We start from the raw sequence: 14,832 nt of genomic DNA, 5'->3' as shown, positions 1-14,832 counted from the left end.
GCAGGTCGAAATCTATAAGATTCACTACGTTTTTTACGTTTCCATTAGTGAGCAAAAAATACCTTTTTTAATATTGTTCTTTAGATAGACATTGAAAAAATTTTGAACCATTAAAATAATTATGTAGGAAACTCAAGCATATGATAAGCAATGCTGTAAACTTTTCAACTTGAGTGTTTTACATAATTATTTTGATAATTCAACAAAAATTATTATCAGATTTGAATCTAAATAATTTTTAAATATTTCAACAAAACCGTTCTTTCTGTGTGTAATTAAAATTCTTTTATTGTGTTCTACTGCAGAAATAATCTAGTATAATCAACCGGAATAACATTTTACAGAATAACACTCAAAATAATTATTTTACTACTATTATGTATTATTTATCTTTACTGTTTAGGTTTTACTATCTTCGATCAGCTTAATCGATCGATTGAATATCAGCTATGATTGATTAATTCTGTCTAACGACAAGTGCTACTAATCAATTTCAACGGAATAATTGATTAATCAAGCTGACTGGAAATGGTGAAACCAGCCTTTAAATGTCTGATAATACGCGTAGCGTAACTACTTGCTGCATCTCGCATTGTACGATTTAATCTTGATACGATGGATAAACATTTTCACGGATTCCAGGTAATGTGGTTACGACAGAACACCGATTGGGCATCCCTCTTAACTCTCGGGAACACTACCCATATATCGGACTCAAGATACAGCGTGAGCTTTCAGTATCCAAACAATTGGAGATTGGCCATCTCCGGTGTGCGAAGAGAAGATCATGGAGTGTACGTTTGTCAAGTGAATACGCATCCACCGAGAATGCTAGTTACGAACGTCACCATTCTTGGTAATGTCATGTTTTTACAAGAGAATAAAAGAAATTGTAGGCAAGCTGTACATATATAGAAATAGTTTACTTGATACGAGCATGTTGAACTAATAAGAAAAACGCAATAACAGCACGGACATTGCTTTTAAAGGTTGTAAAGGCTTTTACTTTCAAAAGTAAAAGTTTTAAGTTTTAAAACCTTTTTTTAATTTAAATTTTATTCATTTTTAACGAAGTTACAGCTGTTGAAATTTTAAAGTTTCTAGCGCTATGAACTGTTGTTCCAATACAATAGAGGAGCCTATTCTGTTCTCTTATTAATTATTATTACAACTCTTACGTCGTCTTTATTTTAAAAGCAATTCCGCTTATAGATCGATTATCCATTTTTACATCAATTGCAATTCATATCGAAACAAATAGGAACGTTCGAGATTGTTTACTATACGTTTCGGTTCGTAAAATATTCTAGCGGTACATCTGCGTAACAAAATATAAACAGTTACACGAGCAGTGCAGTATACATTAACCTGCGGGTATAAATATCGAAACTACGGTACGATACCACGAATATTATTCAATGAAACGTGACAAAAAATTAGAGTCTCGGTATAAATGAAGCTGGACAATTCAATAATGAATTTCAAGTACTATGGTGAGAGCATGGATTTTTCAGATATATATCTAAATTATACATAAATATTTCCTCAATTATATTTCTTAAATTAAATTAGAAATTCTATTTATCTTGCATTTTATTTGCTTACTATTATAATAATAATTTATATACACCACGTATATTTAATTTCTGCCTATATTTTAAAACGGGAGAGAGAAAAAAAAGTAGTGATAAAAAGCATAAGAGAATAAATTCTGTCGGTTCGCTGCAATGATGGATACACTTTTTTCGTACACTGAGAAAAAAAGTTGCTGTTTCAAAAAAATATTAGTTGATTCAACTAAATGTAGCAGTCACGGGCTATCAAGCAAATATTTGTTAATTCAAACAAATAATACTTATATTTTAAATTACAAGATTTTGTTAATCTAAATATATAAATATTTGAACTAAATAATCATTACGAACTAAACACATTTAGTTAAGTTAACAACTTTTTTCTCAATGTATAACTTTAACCTAAAATCAACATATCCTTCGGATACTTTTGAGTGATATATTACGGAGAATTGGTATAATACCTGACATCGGTAGCTGCGAGATGCATGTATTGTTTTCCATCTCGGGACGCGAAATCCTACGTATACATCGCGAATTGCCGGCTGTCGCGGCGCACCTAAACGGAAACAGTCGCGAATTTAAATTCTGCCCTCGTAAAGATTCAATTACCGTGAGAATATCTTGCGCCATCCTGCCTGGAAACAAGCTCTAGCCACAGTTGTATCACGTAGCGCGACTCTTTGCAATGGCAACGATGCAATTTTATTTTATCTCTCTTCCCGCGCATCTCGATAAACGGGTTTGTATGTGGCGATATTCTGGCGATGTTACACGCGGTTACTTCCTAGCGATATCTTCTTTTACGCGCTGGAGTTCAATTATGAAATACAAATATTAATTATAAAACTTGTATATATATATATATATATTTTAAATTAATTATAAAACTGTATATATATATATATAATATACTGCAAAAAGTAAAACGTAAACATGAAAGGAAGGTATTTTTCAGGATGAAAATTTTCAAGATAATTTTTACGATATCCAGTATTGTCAAGTGTAAATATGTATGACCAAAATTTTATTGTTTTAGCTGTTGAATTACATGTATTCTCCATATATCTATGCACACGTAATCAAGAAGCGGAAAATACAATAAAAAGCGAAATACGCATCGAAAAAGTGTACTAATAAATATTTATTTGAATGGAATCTAAATATTTATTAAATGTAAACTATATTTGGTATAAGAACCATTAATTTGGTTTCACTTAACTATCGTTTTTTTAATGAAAAAATATTTATTCGCTGTAAATAAATGTTCAGTTAGTACTGTTAAAAAAAAAAAATACATATTAAAATTTAGTGAATTTTTTTAGAAAGGAGTGTAGACAGAGATTCATCGATCACAGGTATTATTCAGTAGTACGTCTCTGCCTTTATAGCGCCGGATATTAGAATCATCGATGAAGCCAGGCATGAGTTACGGGACCGATACTACAAGACCGGAAGCGGAATCGAGCTAGCGTGCGTCGTCCGGCCGTCCTGCCCCGACTCGAGGGTGCCGTATCCCGTGTGGCGGAAAAATAGCGAGATGTTGCCGGATCACGTCAACGTTTATCACATTAATGGGTGAGCATATATCGTGAAGTAGCGATGGATCGAAGAGGAGCTCTCCCGAAGACGAATGTACGATCGCGTTCGTCTGGATTGCACGCGCACGTACAGATCGACATTGTCTACTTACGAATACACATAGATCGCTCTCATCCTCTTGTAACGCCGACGGCATTACCTTTTAAACCTGGAGGGCGTACGCGTTGACGAGCGATAGTGCGCTTTGTGCGACGCAACCGCTCCGCGATTGATCTACCTCGAGATTCGCTACGACACGCATTGAAAATTTATCTCTCTTTCGGTTAGACAGAACTGGAGCAATCTTCTTGTGAATTTTATCGTTTTCGCAGCACGGTCGGTAGACGCGGAGCTCAAGTTCGGTTGAATTAGTATTCAAACGCTATTTGTGCTCGCATTACATGTATGTATGGTAACGTGGCGTTTGGATTATCATGCAATTCTTTATTCAATGTCCGTAAGTCGGTTCCGCTAGGCATCTCGTAGAATATTTATACATCTCCATGTTTCAGACGCACATAAATATACATACGTATAGCTGTATAATGTAGCTGGTATCGTCCACAAAAAGATTACATATTCTCAATATAGTTTTTAAATTTTTGTCGTTAAAATTCAGCAGACAAAAGCTAGCTGCTATACATAGATATCGTCGCGCGTGTGCGTATTGCGATATGTCGAGTAATATAACAACCGATATTTCAGGTCGAACGAGGATCTGGTGACGAGGTTCTACATCGAACGAGCGAAAAAGACTGACAGCGGGGAATATACGTGCTCAGTAAGCCAATTCAGCACGACCGCGGTGCATATTCACGTCCTAAATGGTAAATTAAATAGAAAGTCACCAAAACGAACGGAATTAAATATAAATAGCGTTATTTTCTCAAACATTCTTGTTAAAGTAAATTTACAATGTCTACCTTAATAAACATTTTCTAAAAAAAGACACTTAATATAGGATAAGGTGGTATAATTTCAAACATGGTATAATTCTAAACAAAATAAGATCCAATTTCAAGGTTCAAGTTTCATAACTCTGATCTCATTGTGTTAGATGATAACACAAAATAAGAAACATCAAACATGAATTTTGAAAATTGGATTCGAATCTTATTTAGTTCAGAAATCAAGTTTAAAATTGTACCACATTATCCTACATGAGTAATTTATAATTTCCAAGATATGTTAAATATCTACACACGAAAAGAACGGTTTTGTTAAGTATCTAAATAGGTATTAAGTATAAAGTATCTAAAAATTTAGCTAGATACAAAAAAACATTTGAAAATAATTTTGTTGGACTATAAAATAATTATGTGAGACGCTCAAACTAGTTGCTAGAATGTCATATGTTTTTGCAGTATTGCTCATCATACTTATGTTTTCTATGTAATTATTTTGAATAAACCAAAAATTATTTTTGGTCCAACAAAATTTTGAAATCTGTATTCAGCTACGTTTTTAGCAAAATCATTTTTTCCGTGTAGATAGTTCGCTCTTTACACATCCATTGGGAAAATTTTAGTTTAAAATTTAACTTTAGAAAATTTAAAAAAATACTTCGAATTTACTGTAGAGAAAATCTAAGAAATAAAGATAAATTTGAACACTTTAAACTTTTCTTCAAAGTAACTTTAAAACTTACTCAATAACAACTGAAAAAAACTAACGTGCCTATTATATTGTATTAAAGTCATTCTTGAAAAAAACTTTAAAAATTTTAAGTTATTTTGGCTTAACCTTTTACACACTTTAAATTACATCAAAAGTTTTTAAGTAAACTCTTAATTACTTTTAAAAACTTTAATTTCGTTAAAAGTAAATTTTCCCAAAGGATAAGAAAAAGAAATTAGAATGTTAAATATAATCAATACAGTTTCGATAAAATATTTTAGATATAATAATATCATAAATGTAACTCTTATATCATTGATATCTGATTGTCCATTTTGAATTGCAGGTGAAAAACAAGCTGCTGTTCACGATCAATGGAATGCAGCACGTACCAATTGTTACGCAACTTTTACTGAGTTGTGCGTTGTGTTTGCTAATTTATTTCTTTATACATGGCAAAGTTATTCTCTATGAAACTGTATTGCCAATATTAAGTTTACACATCAATTTATACATGTATTTCGACACTTCTGTATAAATTACGTATTTTGGTCTGAAACAAAATATGTGCTTTTGATTAATTATATGTGTCAGTATTGTTGTAAATGCGAACTCGTTGAATAAATCTATGTCAGTATTATAAGACTATAAATATAGGAAAAATAGATATTGATATTAAAATAAATATTGTATTTCTACATGTCAGAGTCCTATTATTTTCTCTTTTGAAAAATTTAATTGAGACCGGTTCCTTTCTAAAATTTTAAATATTTTTTTATATTTTAAATATAGGGGGGGAGAACTCGTCTTAATTATACATGGCAATTTATGTTTTCGGCATTTTTTTTATTAAATAACCTTTTACATCATAGGAAAAATCTATCCACGGAAGATCAATTAAAAGCAAAGCTTTACCGACCGATGTAAATAAAGCTTACGAAAGCTTTGCAAACCATTGATCGTTTTTATACCAGTAGTAGAAAACAACGATATCATGCTTTCAAAATATCTAGTTTATCAATTTTCGCAAAATACGATTGCTACTATTATCTATAAAATATAAATATATATGTATTATGTAATACCTTATTAAGCAAAATTACAAAAAGCTTTATTAAATTCTTCATTATTTTCATTAGATCCATAATATTAAAAACAAATAGTAGATAACAATTAAGATTATTTTTTCTACTTTATTATTATTAATATAAATCAATTATTTCTGCTTTAAATATTTCGCATTCTAGATCGTACGTTATATTGAAGGATGATGATAGAATAAAAGCTTTGTTGCATCAAGATAAACTTTCAGGAACGAGTGGCTTGTTAAAAGTTAACATCACATTAAAAGTTTCAACGATATCCATCATCATCTATATTATTAATAGGAAAATACGCCATAAAATCTGTCTATCGAGTTATATGTAGTGTAGAATGCACTGTCTGTGAGAGTTGACTGCGTCGAAATTAGATGCGCTTGCCTCTTGCGATGCTTCGTTATAGGTACATCGTAACATTCTCGGTATACCATATTTCTTAGTGTCCGTTATCTGTAGCGCTTCTTCTATTACAAAATCTCAAACAAGTAAGTTATGGAAGTTCTTTATAGTTAGGCATAGACTCTGAACAGGTGTCTTGCATAGAAGCTTAAAGGTTTGCCGCAACTACAGACTCTTGCGAAATTTGCAGTGTTACCAAATAGTGATTTTCTTGATCAATTAACATACTATTCAAATACGCGAGGTTAAGTCTGCAAGAGTCTGCGTTATAATTATGGTTGCACACTGAGAGAAAAACTGTTTGGTACCTGTAATTATAATTATGATTATGACTATAGTATTAGTAATAATAACTATATGTATAGTTCTATCAACCAATATATAATTGCTAACAAAATATGATTATAATATAAATATTATAATAAATATAGATATATAACGTTACAAATACCAAACAGTTTTTCTCTCACGAGTAAACCTACGGAAGTATCACTCACCGGTTTTAATGAAACTTTGCATATTTGTAGAACTATGAAAAATATTCGATACGTATTTTTTTTTTATCGGCAAAGATTCGCTTTAAAGGATGAAAATTACCCCTTAAAGGTAAGGAGAAAATTTAATATATTAGGTGAAATAAGTTGAAAATTTTAAAAAATAAAATAGATTAGGGGGTTTTTGGAGTCGCTGAAACTAAATCTTATGTAAAAAAGAAATTCAAAATGGCCGATCCAATATGGCTTATTTCACCAAATATATTAAATCTATCCCTTACCTTTAAGGGATAGATTTAATATATTAGTTTTCACCCTTCAGAGCGAACCTTTGCCGATAAAGAAATACGTGTCAAATATTTTTCATAGTTATACAAACATCGAAAGTTTCATTAAAATTGGTGAGTGACCATAGGTTTACTTGTCAGTGTAGTAAGCTTACCATGCATTTTTAACTGACACTTGAGTGAAATTCCTTAACTAACCCGGGAAGACACAGGCTTTACCTTTTTCAATCTCTTGTAAAATTTCACTACTCTTTGAACAGAAATGTATCGATCTAAGATGCGATGTTACTTCCCCGCATCTCTCTCAGCCCGTGTTTTTAGCCTTTCAGCCTTAATGGTGCCTTTCAGGTCCACTTAAAAGAATGTTTATAAAATATGATGGGCGCGGCGGAAAACTTGGACTGTAGTCCGTGGTTGGGCGGGTAGTGTCGGTGTATGCGACGCGTTGCGACACCCATAAGCCGGCTTCGTCAAAGTTATCGAAGAATTTATCGCGACGACGAGGTGAGATACAAACTTTTATAACGACGTATAAATCGCTAGTCCTCAATCGATCGCTGTAGTCGATGGGTTTTTTTTTATAGCTTATGAATATTTCTAGCCGTCACAGTCTTCAAAATTCAGATCGCGCACGTACGTCGAGGTTTTTTTTATCTCTGAAAAATGGATTGAGACTAGTAATAGATCAATTGTAGATTTTAAAATTTTGTACGCTTCGTAGGTATATAACGAATTGAAGATTTTGTTTTAATAGACAAAATAAGTAAATTGTAATTGTTTACAATAATTAACAACATACATCATTTAGCAATTAGTTTTCAGAGCATGTACCGTATTAGGAAATTATTCGGAATGGATTCTGATAATTGGAATCTATTTCGAATATTCTATAATATATATGTCTAGATTATTTTTAAAAAATTATGGTCATTCTTACATAATTATAAGATTCAGTCCACAAAAAAAATACCTAATGTTTATTTATATCAAAATTCTTCTAAAATTAGAAAAATAATAGATGTTTTAATTCGGTGCTGTCCAAAAAATTCGTAATTCTTTACAAATTAACTTGATATATGAGTATATCGACGTTTACCCCTATTGCCTTCTTTTCTTTCCTAATATTATTACGAAAAAAGGAACCAATAGGAATAAATGTCGACATACGTTAAATCCACAATTACAAATCTGTTCTAATTCTTAAAAGTAGAAAAAAATAAAAAGTAAGTTAAACCAAGAAAAGTTAACCTACACTGGTAAAAATAGACATAAAATGCAAACTACTTCTTACAATTTGTGGCTATTAATAGCGAGTTATTGAATTGTAGAGCGATGGCAGCGTTTTCTGGTTGCCAATTGTAACGAACGGATGCGGTAAGTGGAAAGACAGGATAAGCAATGATAGGGATTAGAACAGATACGTACATTGGCATAAAACTTTCTCTGCATCCGAAATGCGCATCGTATAATTAAATTCCTCTGGTCAATAACGGATCGACGAACAATCCAATCGGTAAGACGGAAACAGTTCTTTTAGTTCAAGATAAAACCAATGTTGGAATACCTAAAATTTCTCTTCTCACTGCTTTCAACAGGCAAAGAATAATGGTTGGAACGGCAACGACAAATCTATTACACCGAGAAAAATCCCACGTTTCTTTCCCGCTGGCTTCCATGTGGATAATTGAAGTACAACGATTAGACGTTGCAGAAAATGTTATTAACCTTCATTCAACGTTTTATAAAACATAAATAAAAAAGTTAAATTAACGATAAATTCCCAAAATTTTTGCCCATTAATATTTTTATATACACTGTTCCATATTTTAAATATGTTTACATTCTATATTATCGTATGTTTATATTATAACGCCGACCATGAAAAGTTATCTTACCACGCAAATATTTTCTCTGGTGAATTCGCTCTATCCGATATCCTCTTTCCTTTATAAATTACTTGTCAAAGCAACATCCGTGTCTGCCAAGGGACTATGTTGTATTGTCGCTTGTGAACTGTTCTATTTTCTCTAAATTATTCCTCAATGCCCTGGGATTAATGGAACCGGTTAGAATAAATTTCAATACCGGTAGACAGTTTTAATCGCCGTCTTTCAGCGTCAGTCTACTTCTTTGCATTAACGTAAACTCATGGGACCTAAACTCGGAGTATCCGACCTTTATAGCGTTTTTTTTAATATCGTTTATTCACATTTCTTGCATTGACATGAGAAAAACTCTCAAAAATTCCTTTTTGATATAAATTATGCGGAACATAAACAACATCATTTTATGCGACATAAAAATCATGAAACATTAATAATGATATAATATTAATACAATAACAACATTATGCCCGGATAAGAAAACATTTATAAAATGATATGACATCTTAAATAAAATTTGTGATGTGGGTATATTTATAAAAATAAATGAAAAAAATCTTGATCTTTTATAAAAACAAAACTGGTAATTGTTTGCGCAATTAATGTCAAAGTATTTCGGTAAAACAATAAAGATACCTATGGTGAGTTATCTTAGAATTAGCGGTATATTTGCAAAAATTAAATTTGGAAAGGATTTGTTCAATAATTGAGAAAAATATTTCAGCTGTAATATGTTTAAGATATTCAGAAGTATAATTATGAATGAAAAAATTTTACCAGAGAAATCAAATTATTTATATATATTATTTATATATGCTCATAAAAATGCATAATTATTCCTAAATCATAATTTAAAAATATATACTGCAACATATTAAAATATTTAAAAAATATAAAATATAGATAGTGATTAAGCATAATAAAATTTTAAGTAAAAAACCCAAACATTTTTCGAAATAATTATAAAATATTTATATTTCAAATTGAACCTAACTATTTTCTAATAAATATTATTTAGAAATGTTATTTTGACAAAACTGCTGCGTTACAGCGAATCATTTTAATGCAATTATTACGAAATTTTCGTCAATTTATTAGATATGTCATTACCGTGCAATGTTTCTACAGTTTGCTTATCGGAATAAGTTAATAATGATTGCATATGTACAACATTTATATTTTTTTATTAATATTAGCAATTATTATAGATGTTTTTAATATTCAATCAAATAAAATCAGCAAGGTTTGCAATCATCGCTTGTACAACATTTTTGTGAAATTCATTAGTTATTCAAAACTAAATCTACAGTAATCTAGATCACTAGGTGTGATATTTTACGCGGCACAAGCCTATTCATAATGCATAGCGATCACAATTATTATATTATCAATATCACTGTGCCGGACACGAGGGAATAACCGTGTCGTTTGCTGTATTGCAGCGCAGTGAAATGCGATTTAGTGCGCAAAATGGACAACCTCACATTGCGAGTGTGTACACGATACAATCGTAAATAGCCACGCTTTCTCGCCCGCATATAATTATTCCTGTGGATAAATCGTTTCTGTATGTGCTACAGCAAAATCCCTTATTTTTTCTTGTTACATCTCGCGTGCGTACAGTAACCGTAATATAAATAATATACAATTACACGATGAGCGACCCAAATGTCATTGCATTTAAATTTAACACGATGCTCTGTCCTCTTTTGCATGTTGATGTAAAAGAGATTTTTACATTTAAATTCCGTTTACTCCGTTTTGTATTTTCAACATTATAATATCTAGGTCATTCTCTTACTTTTGAAAGCAACATAATTAAAAGAATTATATGCGTTACCCAGAAAAGGGAAAACTATTTTTTTAACTTGATAGGAAATTATTGACTAATCAAATAATATCGGCCAAAAAAATATATTCTTAACATGACCAGATGTTATTTTTGTCATTTTTGTTTCACAACCTTTAAAAGAACTCTTTTTAGGTAATGACAATTTTGACAATTTTTTCGAACTATCTTTTTTTCAATTATAATGATTTTGATAATTTTTTATAAAATTAAATTAATTCACTTTTGATAATTGCCAGGGTAATGTTGACTCATTCGTAGTAATAACTCTAAAGTCACGTTTCTTGAATTATGTCACTTTTGAAGTAAAAAAGTGAGGTATTCCTGTTATTTTTCTCATTAATTACTGTCAATCCTATACATAGGTTTATTCAGTTATAACCGTAATTCTACATTAGTGTTGGCGTTGTAAAGAATCACAGGAAATGCTGAAAAAGTAGGACGTAGTAGCTCGACCGCAATGGGACGGGGACGACCCGGTTTTACATACAAAAAGGCCTCTTGTGTATGGCACATCGCCGCGGGATAGGAATAAGAAAACGTTTGATTTATCGCCGCTGCCAGGACGCAAGTTCAAAGACTTCCCCTTTGCTCGCGCTGTTAGGATCGCGCTATCTCGCACGTGTCCGCTAAAAACCCTCTCGTGTAACCGAAAGGCCAAGCTCGTAGTTCCCGGCTCTCCGTTTCTCGTGCCAAGACCCCGTGGCGATTGCGATCCTTAATTCTCAAATACTTCAGTTCCGTCTTTGAGTTTCAAATGCGGAGTTTCGAACATTCTTGCACTCTTCCCTGGCAGCCGGGTATTTTCGCGCGTGAACCTTCGGCCTCCGCGTTTCCTTTGACGTTTCTCTCCGCCGAAGTTAAACTCGTGATTTTCGCTGGGGGTCGATTTGATATCGACGCGATCGGCCGAGTTGCGGTAGTAACTTCCTGCGTCCGGCTTCCTGCCCCGGGGAGTTAATGACAGTCATTGAGGGTCTTATCTCCGGAATATTCTAATAGAGCTCGCGAAGTCCGCTCTTAAGACGGCCATTCCGAAGGTGCAGCGATCGATCGCAAAGTCTTCGAGTGCTGCTGGATCGTTAGCGTTTGTCTGGCCGCAAACGGCTGAAATTTACATTGATTCATCCGCTCTCTTTGCATCCTCATATTTACATATCAGGAAAATATCAGTGTGCGAATCCTTGTGTACAATAATAGATCGGGTTTCTCAGAAGCAATTTGCAATCGTACAACACGTTCATACAAATCGACGATATGCGCGATACGCATAATACGATTTATATTCAGAATTTATTCCTAGCATAATATGTTATCGAGTGAATCAATATTACGCTCTCGAAAGCATGCTTTCTGAACTGATAACTCGCTGTAATCTGGAATCGACCCAAAAGACTGACGCTTTTACTGTACATTATGAAACTTAGATATGTATCGAGATAACGTACTAGTGACATGACTGGATTGTGTAACGAATTACAATATTCAAATTTTCCAATTTCCATATCTACGCATATTATACGCGTGTCTATATGTATACAGATACGTATTATATATGTATGTGACGAAATGTTGACAAAACGTCGCATATTCTCAAGTATAGCATTCAATCTGATAGAAAGAATAATGCATTTATTATGCATATTTTTTCCCCAATCCTAACAAACAAGCTGACATTATTTATCACCATTTTGATATCAAAATGACGTCTTTAACGTCATTTAACGTCAATATAATGACAATTAATGTTATCTTGTTTGCTCCGAAGTATCTCTATGAACTCTCAGAATATTCTTGACGATAGATAAGCTCTGCCTTTTCCAGATAAGTCTCAATTTGGCAAGATAATCGATCGATTAACGTGATGTAATCTAGATTAAATACGCGGTTGACACGCGACAACATGACAAAATCAATAGTGACAATAAAGCAATCTAGATTGAAGATAAAGCGAGAGACGGAAGCTTTTGTGAAGAGGGACGAGCAGCTGGCGATGCGCGGATAATCAGCAATTAGCCAAGATATTATCGCGATTGGCGATGTGCTACTCCTCCGGGTAAGATCTATATGTCAGTGTCCGAGCCATACCGCTATCTATCGTTCGGCTGTTCTCGCTTTAGCCATTTTAATTGCTTTTATTTCGATGGTCTGATCGACTAACGTCCACGAAGATACGTCCGCGTCGTTTATCAGACGACCTTATTCGGTAAAGTTCGAAACTATTTCCCGACACTCCGACCATTCCTACGCGGCAACTATGCGGTTCCGTAGCGGTTCGTGACGCGAATTAAGTTTATTCGCAGAAGCGCACACGTGCGCGAACAAAACGCGTTCATAACCGACAAGTTTTTTTTTCCGCGGGAAGCCACCCGCGCAGATATCGGAATCCTGATCTGACCTGATTTGCATGCAGTAAGATAACATTGGCACAGATATTCTGTAATAACCCAAAATTTAATGCTTTTCTACATATTAAATTTTGAATAAAAAATTATTAATTATTATTTCTAATATTTTTTCTTGCTCACAGTAAATAAAGGAACAATTTTAGTTAATATTTTACGTTTTTTGATTTTTTTTTATTAAAAAATGTTTTGAAATTTTGAAGCATTCTTATTCATCACATTATCATTTTTATTATAGTATTTTATCTATGATAAAAATGATAATTATGAAAATAAGCCATTATATTCTTTATTCTGATAGAAAGAGAGAAGCAAATTGTGAAAACATTTTACAATAATAACATCATGAACTAACGACAATTTTCCAGTAATTGAGCTTGATTCGCCATAACGCAAGTTATGTCAGAACAAAATTTCTAAATGATATTTGTCCAAAATTAGACAAATCCAATTTGAGATGTAAATATTCTATAATTCACTTTCTTTTAACAATTTAATGAATGAGAAACTAACAGCATATTAAAGAAATAAATACGGATACGTTATTTTTTATTATTTTTAAATCCTCGACGAACATTAAAAAATCGATTCATATGCATCTCAAAAGCCGTTTCTCTCTAAAATTTTTAATGTAGCCATGCTGAATGTATGATACTTTACGTTGCAATATTTTTACATTATAATTTAGGAATATTTTTGCACAATTATATTTCTAAAATACAGGTAAATATTTTCCTCAATTATGGATAATTTCTTTCCAAATTTAATTTGACAAATATACTGCTAATAAGGATGATTCGCCATATATCATTATTGTTTTGCCGAAATATTCTTTCTGTCGTCGAAATTAATTGCATTATCAATATTTTAGAAAAAATCTCGGAATTTCTGCATCTATTTTTGTAAAATACCCATATAATTACGGATTATAAATTTTATGTAAGTCTTGTTAATTTCATAAATATATATTGTTCAATCAGGATAACTAACGTCGTTATTTACATTTTTAGACCAAAACCAATTATATCGAACAATCTGCCAGCAACAGTGTATGAAGTAAACATTTTCAAAATTTGAAGTATAATAATTATTTTGGCTAAGCCAAAATTATTTTATTTTACATAATTATTTGTCAAGCATATATTAAATATGTTAAAGGCTATTTTCCTTGCTCAACGATATTCAAATTAAAGAAACTCGTTTGTCGGAATATTACTCTTTTCTGCTCATATATTCGAATTAAGCGACATTCTTTAAGAAATCCGTGAAAAAATTATTTTTCGAAAGTATTCTTCTAAATGCGAGAACTATTCTGCGAGATTAAAACTTGTAACAGAGCTTCTGAAATGTCGCCTCGCAAAGTTTCATTCGCACGCAAACAGCAGACTTTTTCTTACGTCAATAGTACTTTATTCCGCACTTCATACAGCATTTTATGGCGTAATTATGATGCGTAACAACGTAACAATCTTTTGACGATATTCGCCTCAAATAGACTCGTTCGCACACAGAGAATGCTTACTGTAAAGTAATACCTTCGAATTGCGCGGCGTTATTAAAGTATAAGTTTAAAGAAAGGTGTCGGTATATAAAAGTCAAGACAAAAGGTGCCGTTGCGGATAATAGAAGAGCCGCGAGCATCA

At 32.3% G+C, this 14,832-nt stretch overlaps 1 protein-coding gene across 2 annotated transcripts in view; it reads left to right on the top strand.

Moving 5' to 3' along the window:
* LOC108728089 (uncharacterized) overlaps positions 1-5,379 on the top strand; it is a 30,296-nt gene extending 24,917 nt beyond the window's left edge. For both annotated transcript variants that reach the window (XM_018456447.1, XM_018456446.1), the window contains exons 4-7: positions 643-856; positions 2,966-3,152; positions 3,861-3,982; positions 5,119-5,379. In XM_018456447.1, coding sequence (XP_018311949.1) covers positions 643-856; positions 2,966-3,152; positions 3,861-3,982; positions 5,119-5,246 — 651 coding nt within the window. In that variant the 3' untranslated portion in view covers positions 5,247-5,379. The remainder of the gene's footprint in view (positions 1-642; positions 857-2,965; positions 3,153-3,860; positions 3,983-5,118) is intronic.
* The last annotated feature ends 9,453 nt before the right edge of the window (positions 5,380-14,832 follow it).

Source organism: Mycetomoellerius zeteki, unplaced genomic scaffold (assembly GCF_001594055.1).
Source record: "Mycetomoellerius zeteki isolate Tzet28-1 unplaced genomic scaffold, Tzet1.0 scaffold58, whole genome shotgun sequence".
Lineage (NCBI taxonomy): Eukaryota > Metazoa > Arthropoda > Insecta > Hymenoptera > Formicidae > Mycetomoellerius > Mycetomoellerius zeteki.
This window is presented reverse-complemented; position numbering and strand designations above follow the sequence as displayed.